This window comes from Meleagris gallopavo, chromosome 7 (assembly GCF_905368555.1).
Source record: "Meleagris gallopavo chromosome 7, MGAL_WU_HG_1.1, whole genome shotgun sequence".
Lineage (NCBI taxonomy): Eukaryota > Metazoa > Chordata > Aves > Galliformes > Phasianidae > Meleagris > Meleagris gallopavo.
Genome location: NC_139410.1, coordinates 21,905,198 through 21,921,417, shown reverse-complemented (window position 1 = coordinate 21,921,417; position 16,220 = coordinate 21,905,198). Strand labels below are relative to the sequence as shown.

The window sequence follows — 16,220 nt, the reverse complement described above, 5'->3', positions numbered from 1 at the left end:
TGATGTGCCCCGTTCAGGGACTGGAGATGCTGAGGGCAGGGAGCCGCGTGCCTGCCGGCACCGGGAAGACGGGACACACAAGTGTGAGCGCCTGACGCCATCTGATGGCGGCTCCCAGCCATCTCACAGCTAGGAAACGCCGCAGGGCCCCTCCTGTCCCATCCTGCTGGGGCTGCGTTGCCCCTTGCTGGGGAGCAGTTAGCGCCCACCTTTTCTCTTGAGCAGTCCCATCCCGCGGGGAGATCCCAGCGCCGGGGCTGGGTGCAGAGGACCCCGGCAGCCGCTAGGCTGTGCTCCCGCATCTCCCACCGCCGCGCTCAGCACCGTTCCCTCTTCCCCGCCGCAGGACCCGGTCCCGTTCCGCTGCCCGAGCCGTGATACCCGCGGGTGGCAGCACCCAGCGCTGCTCCTCCGCTCGCCCCGCTCCCAGCCCGGGGGTGCGCTGTGAGTCACTCGCGGGTAGCGGTGGCAGCGGGAGGCCCGAGGCCACGGGGATGGCTGCCAGGGCTGCGGGGGAGGCCGTGCGGGAAGGAGAGGGGCGGTGAGTCAGGCCGCCCGGTGGGGACTTCCAAAAGGAAGTGGCTGGGCTGTGACACATCTCCAGCAGGAGGATGCTGTGGGGGTCCTGGGGCAGCTCCAGCTGTGGGACAGCTCGCTGGGTGGGAAGGGGATGCAGGTAGGGCGAGTGCTGCTGCACTGGAGGGGCTCTGGGAAGGGGCATGCAAGACAGAGGCAGGAGAGCCAACCCAGTACTTATCCGTGAGGATGGACCTGTGGGACCACTGCCCTTCTCAGTCCCCCTGCAAGCATCCCTCACCCCACCCATTGGACACATCGCACTGGGTGCTGCTTGCAACGTGGTGGGTCCTGGCTGCAGCTTCTTTCCGTGACTCGTGCAGTATCACCCATTGGCTGCAAGCTTTTCCCAGGGCTGCATCCGCTGACCTTGCTTTGCAGTCGCACAGATGGGGATGTCTCATGGGAGGGCATCCCCTGAGTCACTCCCAGGAAAGCCCAGGCTGTAAGAAAGGGTCCCAGGACCATCAGTAGTCCGTATGTGGAGATGGCCAACACGCCAGCTGTGTGTCACCACACTGTCACTGCCTGAGTCACAGGCTGTGTCGGGGTCAGTGGGGCTGTGCAGCTGGCAGGGGGGACATGGCAGATCCAGAAAGAAGGGGCCAAGTCCCACGTCTGGGTCAGCTGCTTTAGAACTGAGTTTTGCACCAACCACTGGGATAGCCCAGCTGTGTATTGACCTCTGTGCCCCAAAGGCTGTGGAGCCAGAGGCTGGAGCAGACCTGGGGCTGGCGGCGGGCACGCAGGCAGGCTGTTATCAGGGAGACGGGAGGCAGCCTGGGCTGCTCTCAAGTGGGCCAGGCTGATTAGTGCCTTCAAGTGCCTGCGGAGTTATTCTAAGTCAAGTGGGCGTGAAGGGATCCGAGCTCGCCAGCCTGGGACCAGCGTCGGGCGAGGGACCTGGTTCCCCATCACCTCTGCTCCCCATGGCTCCCAGCGGCCCTATGAGGTGCTCCCTGCTCCAGCTGCCTCTCTCTGTCCCTCACCCCTGCTGCAAAAGGCTGTTTGCTCCAGCCCAGAGCAAACCTGATTTTATCTCCTGACTGCAGTTCCCTTGGCTGTGGGCCACGGTTGATTCCTCCTACGCAGGACTTGTAAAGCCCACTGGGGGACCCGTGCACAGAGCGGGCTGTGTACGCTGCCACATGACATCATGTTTACGGCCTGCAGGGGCCCAAGGACATCCCCTCCCAGCGGCACTGCACCCAGCCTGCCCGAGCCATGCGCTTCCTTGCTGGCCTGCTGCTGGGCAGCATCCTGTGCTCCCTGTGCTGGGCAGAATGGCACACAGGTAGCTGGGGGAGCGGGACAAGCCCCAGCACTGCATTTGTCTGGGAAGAGGTGTTTTCAGCTCTGCTGAACCTCCCAGGCTTGGTTTTTCCCTGTGGAGTGTGAAGAATAGAGGCTGTGCTAGCACTGAGTGTGGGCTGCTCAGCGGCACAAGGTCAGGCCCTCCTCAAGTTGTTGCTCAGAGTGAAAGACAAATTTTCTCCCTCTGGGACATGGATGTTCCTGTCTCTCCCAAGACAGAACTGTTTCGTGCTGTTGCACAAAACTGAGGCTTTTGGGAAAAAGAACAGCATCCAGAGCCATAGGGGCTCTCTAAAGAGTGTTCTCCTTCCTTCCTTTTCCTTCCTTCCTTCCTTCCTTCCTTCCTTCCTTCCTTCCTTCCTTCCTTCCTTCCTTCCTTCCTTCCTTCCTTCCTTCCTTCCTTCCTTCCTTCCTTCCTTCCTTCTTCTTCCTTCCTTCCATCCATCCATCCATCCATCCATCCATCCATCCATCCATCCACCCATTATTCCATCCACTCATCCATCCTTTTATTCACCTACCCTCCATTCATCCCCCCATCCCTCCATCACTCCATCCACCATTGGCCCTTCTGTCTGGCATCCAGCTGCTCTCAGACTTTAGGTGTGCAAGGATCCCTGAGGCTGGCACTGGAAAGTCAGAAGCATCTTGAACCACAACAGTGAGGATCTCTGGGGGGCTCCCAAGGCCACAGCAGGAGTCTGTGAGAATCTCTGTTGGCCCATGGATGCCCAAAATGTTGTCATAGATGCTCTCATTGAGGCATTCCTAGGGGTGCGGTATGCACAGATGTGAAGGCGTGGGCTGGGGCCTGTCCCCATGCAGCCCCCGTGTCCCCCCAGCACCTGCCCACCCCTCCGCACCATTACCCCGCGTCCGCACAAGGGGACCTTGTTGTTTTAATAAGATCATTCTCCTCCTGCCGTGAGGTCGCAACCCTGGGCTGATGACATCACATGGTGCTGCCATGGGGACGCCGGGATGTCACAAACACAGCGCGATGACCTCACTGCAGGAGCAGGAGATGGGGCCAGGCCGGGTTTGATCACCGATGTCCTCAGGAGCGAAGGCGGGGAGGGATGCTGGGAAAAGTATGCGGCTGCTGTGCGCCGCGCTGTTTGGGTTGGAAGTGGCCACACTTTCCCCTCAGCAGGGAGGGCCAGTGCCCTCTGTTCCCCCCCATGGGCCCCCTGGTTGTGGCTGGGGGGCCCCGATGTCAACACTCCTCAGCTGGACCTCAAAGCACCCATGTGCCTCCGCAGCCCACGGCATCACCACTTGGGGACCCACAGCCAAAGGGGGGGATACCTGGGCTCCCCATCTCTGCTGCACGGGGTGTGGGATGGCTGCATCCCCCCCAGCACCTCCTGTCATTAATTTCCATCAGTGGCCAAGAGGGTCCAGGGCGGGGGGGTGGGGGGTGGCCGAGAAACACAGCGCTTTCCCCCTGATAGCAAAAATAAATACATTAAAATTCTTGCAGGAGGCAGAAGAATGCAGGACGGCAGGAAAAAATTGTTTTATAATTTGTAATAACACAAAAGCCAGAGGGGGGGGGGGGAACGATGAGCTGTTAGAGGCGAGGGAAGGCTGAGACAAAGGGCTGGCTGTGGCAGAGAGGGCTGCTTCTTGGTGGCGGTCCTCCAAAGGATGGGGTCCTTTGGATCCCAGTGCAGAGGAGGTGTCCTGGGGTTGCATGCTGCCATGGTTCCCTGCGTGGGTCACTGTGCCTCAGTTTCCCTTTCTGAATGGTGTGTCATCAGCCCCGTACCCACACAGGGGACAGACAGTTCACCCCATGTCTGACACGGCAGTGGGGACGTGACAAGGCGAGTTGCTGTGTGCCAGGCACGCACCTGCTGTTGAGATGGGCCCCCCCTTTTCAGGATGAAATCAAAGGGATTTTTCTGCCCTTAGGAAATCAGATAAAGGCTTCTCACCTGCCCCACGCTCCCTTTGCGGTGCAGATGAAGGCAGCAGGGAGCTCAGGGAGGGGGACAACAGGCGTTTTCAACACGGTGGCAGATGAGCTGTGTGTCACTGCAGCACAGTGTCAGCCTCAACAGGAATGTCCCCTCCCCAGGAGCTGCCTATCCATGTGTCCCCCCTAAACTCAAGGCAACGAGGAACTCATGGGACAGATGGGATAGAAGTTGGTGACTGAAAGTGAAAGACCCCAGGAGGTGGACACGGTGCTGAAACGTAGATGTAGTCCCCAGCTCAGGTCCCTGTGTCCCCATGGATAGAAAGAGGAGAGCTTGAGGCTGGTCACCACCCCAGGGGTGCAGAGCTGGAGGCAAGAGGACAGGGGGAGCCTGGGCTGAACCCCAGGCAACTGTTCCCAAGGCTGTTTGGGGGAGTTAAAATTGAGGTGGCAGCCTATGGGCATTGACCATCCCACCTCCAGCCCTGTCGTGTACCCCTGCTCCCTCCTCAGCCCCTCACCTCCTCCTGCCCTGAGTAGGTCCTGCTGCCTGCTTGGAGCCATGCTGGGGGCTGCCTTCCTCCCAGCCCCAGCTGCACCTGAGATGAGATCACCTTAACCAAGCTGCTCCCCCCCATGCTCCTCTCCTGCACCTTCTCTGCTCTGTTTGCTCCTGGGGAGCTCCTTGCCCTGTCACCCCTTTACCCCAGGGGTGGCTCTGCAGAGTAGGAGTGGATCTGGGTGCTGAGAGGAGCTTGGGGGTGTCTCTTATCATGGTCCCCAGCTGAGACAGCAATCCCAGTAGTGCCAGGTTTGTGCCAGGCAGACCCCACTGGAGAGAGGAAACCGGGGCACCGCAGGGTTGCCAGGTGTGGGCAGTGGGCACCAGGCAGGAGTGCAGGTGGCAGCGGGCACCTCGAGGGCAGGCTGGACAAGGCAGGGCAGTTCTTGGAGCCCGGGCAGGGCTGTGCCAAGCACGGCAGCAGGGACGTGGTGACAGGCAAGCCGCTGCCACCGTCCGTGCCCACGCCGTGCCCAAGGTCTGCGTGCACGGATCTGTGCTTGGCATCCCGGAGTCCCCCCGCCCGGCCCGCCCTGTCCGTCCCCCCCGGGCTCCGGTTTCCCTGTCGGAGGCAGATGCTTTCGCAGCCCTGTCCCTCCTCCTCCTCCTTCTGCGGAGCAGCCTCCTCGCCGCGCTCCAGCCGCCCGGAGGTGCCTGCCCAGCCCGGCCCCCCCCCCTGCCCCGCTGAGCCGGGCTGGCGGAGGGAGGCAGCGGGCAGCCCCGCAGCCCTCCGGGGGGCTCGGAGGGGGCTCGGCTCTCCCGACTGGCCCCCAACCTTGGCAGAATGTTGCCCCGCTCTCGGACCCAGCTGGGGCTCTTCTTCATCCTCCTCTGCCCCGCCAACATCATCGGGCTCTGGTGGTGAGTATAGGGCATCCTGGGGGGGCGGACGGGGAGGGGGATTGCCGAAGGTTTCGCTGGATCGGGGACTGAGCCCTCGGGTAACCGCTTCGGTGGGGACAGCGGTGGGGCAGAGCCAGCCTATGGGGTGTGTGCTGCCCGATCTGGGGTCTCCAAAACCAAAGCCGGTGTCGGGGGGCAGAACTGCGGAGGGTCTGGGGACGAGGCCTCTCCCCCCCCAGACTCTCCCCGCACCCCGAGCACTGAGTGCCTTCGGGGCAGGGAGGGGCCTCCAGACCCCTCCAATAAGTCAACTTTAATTAAAAGCCCGAGGGTCCCCACGGCGTCCCCTGGCCGCGGCGGGGACAAAACCCCCGTTTGTAATGGTGCCTTCATCAAAGGCAGCAGGGACGGTGCCTCGCAGGATCCCGGAGGGGGTGGGGGATTCATTACAGAGCTGGGACCCAGCCTCGGAAAGCCCAGGTATCTGTCGAAACATGAACTATTTAAATCTATTAAGAATTTCACCCAGCCTGTCTTTATCCGGTTTTAAGTGCTTAGATTCCAGCTCCCCGGCGTGCCGTCCGGGCTATCATTCATTATCTGAGGCTATTCGTCTCCACATTGTCACACTCTTTTGACCCCTAAAATAAAGCTCTCCGTAAGCCTTTCCCCTCCCGTTCCCCCGCACGTCCGGCACTGATTTATTCCGCAGCTCCATCCCCTCCACCAGCGCGGGGCAAAGCCGGGGGGGGGGGGGGAGCTCGGTGGGTACGGATGGTGCCGGCGTTGTGCTGGTAGAGTTGCTGGAGAAGGGGTTAAATCGGGTCGTGGCAGGGTTTCGGTGCAGAAAGCCCCCGGCAGGGTACGGTGCGTGCCGCGCTCCCTGCTCCCCACCGCTCGCCTCCGGACATCTGCGCCATCCCGGGACTCGCTCCCTCCCGCCGGCTGAGCGCTGCGTTATTTCCTTGGCTCGCTCTCAGCCCGCTGCTTTGCGCACGCAAAAGGCTGTCCCTCCATCCGTCCCGGGGGCTGGTGGCGGCGGGAGAGCTTCTCTTTGCTGTCCCCCGTGCGTGGGGGTCTCGGCGTTATGCCTTTGCACGAGAACTCTGAGGGCTGAGAAAGAGCATCCTTACTGCAGTCGGGTGTCCTCAGAGGGATCGCTGAAGATACAGGCACGTTCATCCCCTTGTACCCCTGTGTCTGAGGAGAGGCAGGGGACAGAGGGACAGGCAGACACACAGACCTTCTGCGTTCAGAGGGGAGAGTGGTGTCAACAGAGAAGCTGTGTCATTGTGCTGCAGGGCACTCAGCTTGCACCAGGCTGTGGTCTTAGGAATCCAAGGCATATTTAGGGCAAGATTTTGGCTGAGGGAATTTGTGCTTGTGTCAGGTCTGTGTGGCTGCCCTCGGCCACTCACACAGCTGTTCCTGCTGATGTGTTACCATTGCTGCTGGCTCCCGCTCACCTGCAGCCCCCCAGCCTGACCAAGTTGTTCTTAGAGGCACTTTGGGGTGAACAAAGTCAGGAGATAAAAGAAACACCCCCAGCATCAGAGCAAGGAAGAAAAGAATCCCCAGCACCTGCAGTGCCTTGGTCTGTCTGCTGGCACCCATGGGCTCCCCCTGCTGCACCCTACCAAGGGATTCATGGTCCCTCTCCCCAGAGCCACCCACTGTGGGCCCCGTGCAGCAGCAGCCTCCTGTTTTGCTCAGCCACCTGACCAGCACCTCACTGGTACAGAGCACGGCCGAGCCTGTAAGGGCAGGCTGCTGGGCTGGCATGCTTTGAGTGAACACCGTGAGTCACTTGCTGAGCTCAATGACCCACGGTCGCCACCCGGCTGCCCTCAGCCCCCCAGTGCCTGCAGGCCATCCCGGACATGCCCCAACCCTGGCATGCCCAGCGTGGGTGCCCTGTCCTGAAGGGTAGCCACACTGAGAAAACACCCCTTTCTTCCCATCCCAAGGTATTCCAGGCTTGGACACAGTTTTGTGGCCACCACCTCCATGGGTGCGTGCTCCAGGAGCTCATCTCTCAGTGCTCATATTCCACAGCTCTTTTCTCTGCAAACAGGTGCAGCAACACCTCTGGGCTCAGGGGCTTGGCTGGGCACCACAAGTTGCTGCAGCCTTGAGCTGGGATGGAGACATGGGTGCAAGGCAAACTGTGCCTTCACCACCCGACAGAAGGGTCCCGCATTTCCTCCATGGGAAAGCACATCATCTGGTGCGCTGAAACCCAAAGCACAGCCAGCATCCTCTTTGCTAGGAGACACCTCTATGTCCCTGCTCCATACTGCATGTCAGCAGCACAGCCCCAGGCCAGTGGGATGGGAATATGCCCTTTTGGGAAGGAGCAGGGAAGCCACATGCAATACCAAGGTGCACCTTAGCATCCCTGGAGCACCTCTCCATCACCTGCCTGCAAACCAGGACCCCATGGGCTCTTCTTGTGCATAGTGCCTCGCACAGGAGCCCTACTCCTTGTTGCCCAGGGTGCCTGAGGGGTGAGCGGGGTTTGTGCCAGGCCCTTCAGTCTAAGATTTTGGATCGGAACTGGGCTGGAGTCTCCGTCACCCTGAGGGCAGGGCTTGCACCAGAAGCTGCAACTTGGGCTTCCTGAACATCCCTGGGCGCAGACTCTGGGAGCCAGCAGGGTGGCAGCTGCATGTCAATGCGGAAGAAGGTTTTTAGGGCAGGTCCAGGTCCTCTGCCATGCCTCACTTTCCCCTTTTGGTGATGGGGGCTGAATCTCCTGCTAGGAAGCACTGCAGAAATCACTGCAGTCCACATTCTGAGGGGCTGCCACTATGTGCCATTCCAGCAGTGGGCGCAGGGATGCTGCGGGGGTACCGAGCTCAGTGAAGGGCTGCAGAACTGAGGTGCCCCGGGTGGGCTGGGGGGGCACGCTGGCGACCCAGCTTCATCGCCAGGGCAGGGGGAGGAGTGCCCGGCGGCAGAGGTGGGGCACCTTAATTGTAGATGCGGGAGGCCTTGGAGCGGGACAAGCTCAGGCAGATCTGGGCCCCGCGCCGGAGCCCTTGCCAAAGCAGTAGCAGTTTGGCAGCATTTTTCTTGCCCTCATCTCCCCCCCCCCCCCAGCCCCACAAAGCAAAACAGCTCTCGGGCTCCCAGCAGCCTCCCCTCATGAAAAAGCAGAGCCCAGCGGAAATTAATATTGCACTGGACTTAGGCAGCCCACCCCACGCCTCGCTGGGTCTGCCGGGGCTGACGGCCAGGGGTGGGGACCCCCGCGGTGCCGCTGGGGCCGAGCGCTCCCCATCCTGCCGGCCCCTCTGATCCGGTACGGCCGGGGTGAGCTGCAGTTCAGCATTTGATCTGAGAGCCCGAGGGCTCGTGCATCGTTTTTATAAGACGTACAAAGAGTCCTCGCTTAATGAAAGTCCCATCCCCAGCTCCCCTTCTTCCCCACCCCACTGGATCAGCCAGCCGAGCCTTCCCAGCCTGGAATGGGAACTTGAATGTCCACGTGGATATCGTGGATATCGTTCGGTGGGACGGGATGGGATTGCATGGTATGAGACGGGGTGGGATTGGATGGGACAGGCTGCCCACATGCCTCAGTTTCCCCATATGCAGATGACTTAGAGGGGAACTGGGCGTTGTTGTCCCATGATGCTCCTCCAGTTGCCGACCAGAAGGACACCAAACTGTGGGCTGCGAGCTCCCCAGCAGGCCCATGGATTTGCCTCAGTTTCTTTGCTGGCAACCAGATTCACAGGCTGTGCATTTCTTTAGTCCTTTAAACGTTCAGCTGAACTATCAGGGCCCATTTTCCTGTCTGAGAGGACATGTCAATCCACACTCAGCCCTGCTCGCAACGTCCCCATCCCAACCTCTGTCCCTATCTGTTCCAGGGATGGGTCAGCCTGCTCCAGAGTAGGTGAGGGGCAAGGGCAGCCTGTGCAGAGCTCGCACTCCAAAACTAGGCTTTAGGAGGGACTTTGTGGTTCTGCAGCCTGGTGTCCCACACACAGCCCCCAAGCTGAGAGAGGGAGAGAAAAAAGGAAACCCAGGACATACTTAAACACAGAGATTCATCTTGTGATTTTTGAGCCCCTGGGGCTTGGCCAGACTATAAAGGCTTGTCTGGGTTTGGAAGCGGCACTCAGCAGCAAGCGGGGCTGCACCCAAAAACACGGCCTGGGAGCTTCCACTTCAGGAGGGGGTGGGGGTGGCACACAGTGCTTGGGATGGGACACCGCTGGCACAGGGATGAGATGATCTGGTTTGCAGCACTGGGGCACAGCAGCTTCCCTTTGCAATTCAGGTGGCCCGGGGCCACGTGCCGGCCAGAGGTACCCAGCACTGTGGGACGGGCAGCGTGGGCAGGAGGCTGTCAGCACACGGAGTGCCCGCCCTGTGCCCGAGGCACTGCTGGGCCATTGCCCACCCCGGCACGGGGCATGGGGCACGGTGCCGGCAGCTGTGCAGCTGCGTGAGGGCACTCTGGGCAAAATGTGTGGGGGAAGTACAGGAATTTCTGTAGCCGGCGGCGTGCCATTGTGCTCAGGCTTTGCCTTCCAGCCTGAGATGCGTGCGTGGCTCTCCAGCTGTGCTGGCGAGGAGCTGCCTTTGGCAGGGCCCCAGCTGAGACTTGCCCTCCCGCGCTGGGATCAGCAGAGCCAGCACCACCCTCCAGCCCCACAGCTTGGGCTCTGCCCCATCCCCAGCCGGCTCTGCAGGGCACAGCATCCCCCACGTGCCAGGCGTCCCCGGCGGTGGATCCGGCCATGCCTGGTGCTGGTTTTGCTCTGCTCGTTGTCCCTCCTGCAGGGCAGTGGGGAGCCCCCTGGTCATGGACCCCAACAGCATCTGCCGCAAGACGAAGCGGCTGGCAGGGAAGCAGGCGGAGCTGTGCCAGCTGGAGCCGGAGATCGTGCAAGAGGTGGCCAAGGGCACCAAGCTGGGTGTACGGGAGTGCCAGTACCAATTCCGCTTCCGCCGCTGGAACTGCACCAGCCACAGCAAGTACTTCGGCAAGATCCTGCAGCAGGGTAAGGTCCAGCCTCACAACTCCTAAAAAACCGCAGCCCCCAGGGTTTGCACCTCCTGGCACAGCTGGGGCAGAGCCGGAGCGTGCGGACGTGTGTGCGCGCAGAGGGGGTTGCTCAGAGCTCTGTGGTGCAGCCAGGCTGCCGGGACATGTCTCCCTGTGTTGTAATGAAGCAATTAGCGATGCTCCCAGACAGCGCGGGGCTGCACACAGCCCAAGAATGCACCCTCGTCTGGCAGTGATTTACTGCTCCCTCAGGACCCCACTATGTGGGGAGGGGAAGGGACCTGGGTGGGAGGTGGCCCCACAGGTGCCTAGACCATGCAAACCCCTTGTCCTGCCCCTGGGGCATCACCTCTGCGTGCACTTCCCGTGCCCGAGGCATGGCTGTAGGGCAGGATGAGCCAAACCCATCCATTGGTCCAACCCAACGCCAGTGCAACACCAGGGTAGGGGGCTGAGCGACCAAAAGGAGGGGAGAGTGCTGTGCTAGCAGGATCACTTCCATGAGCACCGGTCCCACATCAGTCCCTGTGCTAGGGGGAGCATGGGTGCTGGTGCAAGATCAGGAATCTTCTGCTGGAGCTGATCACTGGGGACAGGAGGGACGGCTGTTCCCTAAGTGGTGCAGCTGGAAAAGCATCAATGTGCCCAGTTCCCTTTCTTCCCACAGACTCCCCCAATTCTGAGAGCATTTCAGGGCGTGGGATGTGGAAATAGCCTTCCTGCAGGCCACGTGTGCTGTCCTTCCCTCCTTGGCCCATCCTCGGCACCACACACCACTCCCCTGCAGCAGTGCAAGGACACATCCCCTGGCCAGCTGTGTCCCAGCTGTAGGGAGTGAGTGACAGTGCAGGGCTGGGAGGCAACCTGAGAGCTGCTGGAGTTGGCAGTGAGCAAGCAGCTGTGCATGCGTGCAGGGATGGGGTCATCATGAGAATGTGTCACACGTCTCCATCACGTGTGATATGTTGGTGGCTCAGGATGTGTGTGGGGCATGGTACAGCCATGGTGCTGGGACTGCTCCTGGCAGGATGAAGCTCCCAAATTTTGCCACAGATATGAGCAGACACTGCGTTCCTGCTTCTGTTATCAGAGTTGACTCCAGTGACCACAATGGTGCACCTCCCCAAGTCCCCATTCCTTCTCTATATGGATTGCAAAAAGAGTTGCATCTGCCATTGCCCTTCCCCTCTGTCCCCATGCCACTGTGTCCCCATCTCCTGTCAGCCCTGCCCTGGCACCCACCTGGCACAGGGTAACCCATGAGCCCCCCAGCATAGTGCTGCACCCCCGCTGCCAGAATCCCCCGCTGGCTGCGGCTGCGAGCGGCAGGTCCAGGCAGGGGAAGGATGCTTGGAATTTGTGTCCCGGAGCAGAGAGAGACAAGAGCAAATACTAATAATAAATAATCCTGCGGGGTGGAGGCTGTGCTGGAGCAGGGAGGGGGGTGGGCAGAGCCCCATGGCAAAGCAAGTATGGGGGGGGAACAGGCAGGATGGCATCCTCACTGTCACCTTGCACCTTGTTCCCCTCTGTCCCCCTGCAGACATCCGGGAGACAGCCTTCGTGTATGCCATCACGGCGGCCGGTGTCAGCCACGCCATCACACAGGCCTGCAGCATGGGTGAGCTGCTGCAGTGTGGCTGTGAGCTGACACGGAGCCGGGCACCCCCATCACCCACAGCCGGGCCGGGCACCGAGGGCACAGCCTGGGAATGGGGTGGCTGTGGGGACGACGTGCAGTTTGGCTATGAGAAGTCGCAGCAGTTCATGGATGCCAAGAGCAAGAAAGGGAAAAATGACATCCGTGCACTCATTGATCTGCACAACAACGAGGCTGGGCGCTTGGTAAGGCTCCATGCACCCTCTGCTCCCTTTAGCATCACCTTACACTCCTTTGGGTCATCATCCCTACAGACCCCAGTACGGTTTGGAAGTCCTTTGGGACTTCTGTCCATCCTCCCCTGAGTGATACCATTAGACTGGTTATGCAGGGATGCAGGGATGAAGGAATACGGGGTGCTGGGATTCAGGGATGCAGGGATGTAGGGATGTAGAGATGCAGGGATGTTGGGAGGTAGGAATGCTGGGATGCCAGGATGCTGGGATACTGAGATGCAGGGATGCCGGGAGGTGGATACCAGAGGAATAATGGGGACTCAGCACTGCTGTCTGTCTGCAGGCAGTGCGCAGCTACATGAGGACAGAGTGCAAATGCCACGGGCTCTCGGGATCCTGCACGCTGCGCACCTGCTGGCGCAAGATGCCCCATTTCCGCGAGGTGGGCGACCGCCTGCTTGAGCGCTTCAACGGCGCCTTCAAGGTGATGGGGGGCAATGATGGGAAGACCCTCATCCCGGTGGGCGACAACATCAAGCCTCCCGACAAGCAGGACCTCATCTACTCGGCCGACTCGCCCGATTTCTGCTCTGCCAACCGCAAGACGGGCTCGCTGGGCACGCGGGGCCGCGTCTGCAACAGCACGGCCATGGACACGAGCGGCTGCGACCTGCTGTGCTGCGGGCGTGGGCACCGCGATGAGACCGTGGTGCTGGAGGAGAACTGCCTGTGCCGCTTCCACTGGTGCTGCGTGGTGCAGTGCCGCAAGTGCTCCGTCCGCCAGGAGCTCAGCCTCTGCATCTGACGGCCTCTCCGTGGGGCGGGGACACTTGGGGGGCCACCCCCAGGATGGTGCCGAGGGCACAGGGACACAGAAAGGTGACGCAGTGGGACCTTATGGGCTGGGGGACTGTGAGCCCAGCTCTGCGGTTGGATGTCCCTGCAGTGTGGGGATGCTACCCAGCAAACCCACGGCCCTGCAATGGGGCTGCAGTGCGGAGCTTCGTCTAATAAAGCTATTTAAAGCCGGTGTGCCCTCTGCTCGCCTTTCCCAGCAGGCACCGCCCCCCCCCCACCACCACTGCGGTGATGGGCTTTGTGCATGTTGCCGGCATCCTCTGTTCTTCTCACTCTGTCTCCAGTCACCTTCGCTGCAGGGCCTGGCACGGCAGAGTCCCATGCAGTGCCGCTGGCACCTTGGGGTTGGTGGCATGCAAGGCATTCGCTTGGCATGCAATGGGCCACGTGCAGCCTCACCTGGGCAGTACAGTGCCAGGCGGGGCTGGGGAACCTGAACAGCCCATACCCTGCTGGACAAACGCAGAGCGAGAAGCAGCAGCAATGCCCACCAGCAGACCCTGGCGGCACGCTCCTTGTCCGCCCCATCCATCAAGCAGAAATCAGGGTGTCGACAAACCATTAAATTGGCCCAGGGAGCTCTGGGGCAGGAGCACCTACATGTCAACTGCAGCTTTAGAGTTGGAAATTCCCTCCTGGCTCCGGGAGAGGGGCGGCACACGGGGCTCCCGGGAACTCCCGGCCGCACGCACGGCCCTGGAGCACATGGGTGTGTGTGCCAAGGTGCGTGTGTGAGCAGGCAGCTGCAGTGTGCACGCTCAGGTTGCACGCCCACGCGTGGTTATGCCTGCACATGGGCATCCGATTCCATGCGCACACTCTTCGCTCTGTGTGAAAATCCTGTGTGTGCATAAGGTTTGCCCACGTGGCTCCGTGTATGTCCGTCAGTGCATGGCAAATTGTCAGCATGCGTTTGTTGGTGACCCCATGTGTTTGCTTGCATGTATCTTAGCTCTGTGTCACCGCTGCTCTCCTTCTGCACTGTCCCAGTTGCTCCGAATGCTGACTCGCTGGGAGATGTCAGAGTGCAGAGGTTGTGCTGGGGCTGGGAGCACTGTTCCTTGGCTCCATCCCAACCTTCCACAATCTGCTTCCTTAGGGGCTGCCTCAGTTACCCCACAATGGGCTGAACAGTGCATGGCACTGGAAGACTGGATGCCATGCACATGGCACATGGAAGACTGGGGAAGGCAGGAGGTTGTTGTATGAGGTCTGACCTGTGTCCTCCCTGCCATTGCCCCAGAGGCTGAAAACCCCAAAAGCCAGAAATGGAGGGAGAGAGGAACCTGGAAAACAGAGATCCCAGCGTCCTGGGAAACCTCATTTCCCTAGCAGCCCCCAAACGTCCAGCAGTGCCCCGGGGCTCCCTAGATCCTCTCCTCTCCAGACCCTTAGAGACCCCCCCATAACCCCCAGAGCCCCCGCAGCATACCTGCCGTAGCCGTGGCAACGCGGGGTGTGCGATGCGGGATGGGGCGCGTTGCGGAGCGCCGGACGGCCGCTAGGGGGAGCCACGGCCCGGCCGGGGGGGGGCTGGGGTGCGTGGGGATGTATGGGGGTGGGCATGGGATGGTTGTGTATGGAGGGACATGGTGCGGTGTGGGGGGGAATGATCCCAGATCTTGGTGCTGGGCAGTGCAACTACAAAGCTTCTCAAGGGAAAAAGGGAAGTTGACAGTATTTTGTTTAAAAATAGTAACAACAATGCCCAAATGCTGCAATGTGAATGGCTTCATTTTTATTTATTTGTTTTTCGAATGGGATGAGCACAGTTTTCCCTTCAATTGCTTGAGCTGAAAACAGCCAGACAGATTAATTCAATCAAACTTGGGAAAAAAAAAATCCTCTCTGGACAGAGACCAAAAAAGAGAATGTTTTGGCCAAAAAAAAAAAAAAAGCTTTTTAGGAAAGTTTATAGTAATACAGATAGGGGAAGGATGGGAAACCTGGATTCTGGCTTGGCTGAGGGAAAGCTCAGATGGCAGCACCCAAAACCATTCACAACCTCTGAGAAGTCCCAGCCAGGGCTCCCACTGCCCTGGCAGTGCTCTCCTGGGGGTCTGCACGTCCTCCCAGCCCCTCCACGCAGCTGCTGCCGTCACCCTGCTCTGTCCCTGCTCTCTCCAGCTCCAGGGACAGGTGTCACCTGTACAGCCATGGGACCCCATCTGTTCGGAGCTGCCCAGCACATCCCCAGCCCTATGCCCCCTTCACCACCCCAGCCACCAGCATGGCCCTTTGGGACATGCTCTCCTTGCCAGAAGCAGGGCTCTGGGCTCACTGCCACATGGGTCCACTTCCCAGCCATACCAGCACCCCGACTCACAGGCTGTCCCAGCCCCTGGCAGCTGGGCGGACAGGCTGGGCTGGCTGCGTGGCCGGGTGGCTCGCACCTGAGTCATGGCAAGCAGCCCCAGGCAGGTCGCCGGCCATGAGCCAGGGGGAGGGCAGTGATGCTGGAGGCTCTGCGGTGAGTAATGCCACTGCCAGGGGCATGGTCATCCCGTTCCCACCCCAAACACTGACTCATGCAGCCGTCACTCCAGTCCCATAGGCAGGGGAAGTAGGAAGATGGTGAGGAGTGAGATGCATGGGTTCCTTCCTCCCTCTCCTCCTACTCCAGGTCGCCGTGCTGCTGGCATCAGGCTGGGCACCTGTCCTGGTGCTTCTTCACCACCATCCATCCAGCTCCACCACACCGGATTCTCCGGTGCTCCCTCCTGCCCTGACCTCTATGAGATTGTCCATGGACATCCCAAATCCCCATGGGTTCCACAGAGTCCAGTGCCAGAACCTAGAATGGTTCTGGTTCTCTGAGCTGTACGGCTTGAGGATAGATTGTCCCAAAGCAAAAGGGACTAAAGAGTCTGAGGTTGCCCAGAAGAGCTGTGGATGTACCATCCCTGCAGTGCTCAAGGCCAGGTCAGATGCGGCTCTGGGCAAGCTGATCTACTGAGAGATGCTTCCTGTGGCACTGGAGTTGGATGAGATTTTCATGGTCTCTTCCAAAGGGGAAAGAGAAAGAAGCAGGGAAGGAGGGGGCAGCTTGGCTGAGCAGGGGGAATGGGAAGGACAGAGAAGAAGGGAGGGAAGGTGTGTGTGTGGTGAGGGGAGAATGCACAGAGCAATCCCCTGCACAGAGCACCTGTTCACGTACCACAAAAAGTGCTGAAGTGTTTTAGCCCAGGCAGTACAGCCCACAGTGCCCTGTGCCAGCAATTCACCACATTTCTTGCCAGCCCTGTGCCCTCTGCATACAGCCCTGCTTGGAGGGGCCCAATCCT

General features: G+C 60.4%; 1 protein-coding gene across 2 annotated transcripts; it reads left to right on the top strand.

Moving 5' to 3' along the window:
- Positions 1-4,949: 4,949 nt before the first annotated feature.
- Positions 4,950-13,108, top strand: WNT6 (Wnt family member 6). Of its 2 annotated transcripts, none has more exons than XM_010713626.3 (4): positions 4,950-5,237; positions 10,022-10,237; positions 11,786-12,087; positions 12,422-13,108. In XM_010713626.3, the coding sequence occupies exons 1-4, from the start codon at positions 4,952-4,954 to the stop codon at positions 12,881-12,883; spliced, it is 1,266 nt and encodes a 421-aa protein (XP_010711928.2). In that variant the 5' UTR covers positions 4,950-4,951; the 3' UTR covers positions 12,884-13,108. The 2 variants fall into 2 exon arrangements, with proteins under 2 accessions (XP_010711928.2, XP_003207684.1); XM_003207636.4 differs by having other exon boundaries at positions 5,023-5,237; positions 10,017-10,237.
- Positions 13,109-16,220: the final 3,112 nt, after the last annotated feature.

Bases quoted from the DNA above. Each gene is read 5' to 3' on its own strand.
- WNT6 (XM_010713626.3), top strand. From the start codon at position 4,952: ATGCTTTCGCAGCCCTGTCCCTCCTCCTCCTCCTTCTGCGGAGCAGCC. The intron at 5,238-10,021 runs GTGAGTATAGGG...CCTGCAGGGCAG, and splicing joins AACATCATCGGGCTCTGGTG to TGGGGAGCCCCCTGGTCATG. The intron at 10,238-11,785 runs GTAAGGTCCAGC...GTCCCCCTGCAG, and splicing joins CGGCAAGATCCTGCAGCAGG to ACATCCGGGAGACAGCCTTC.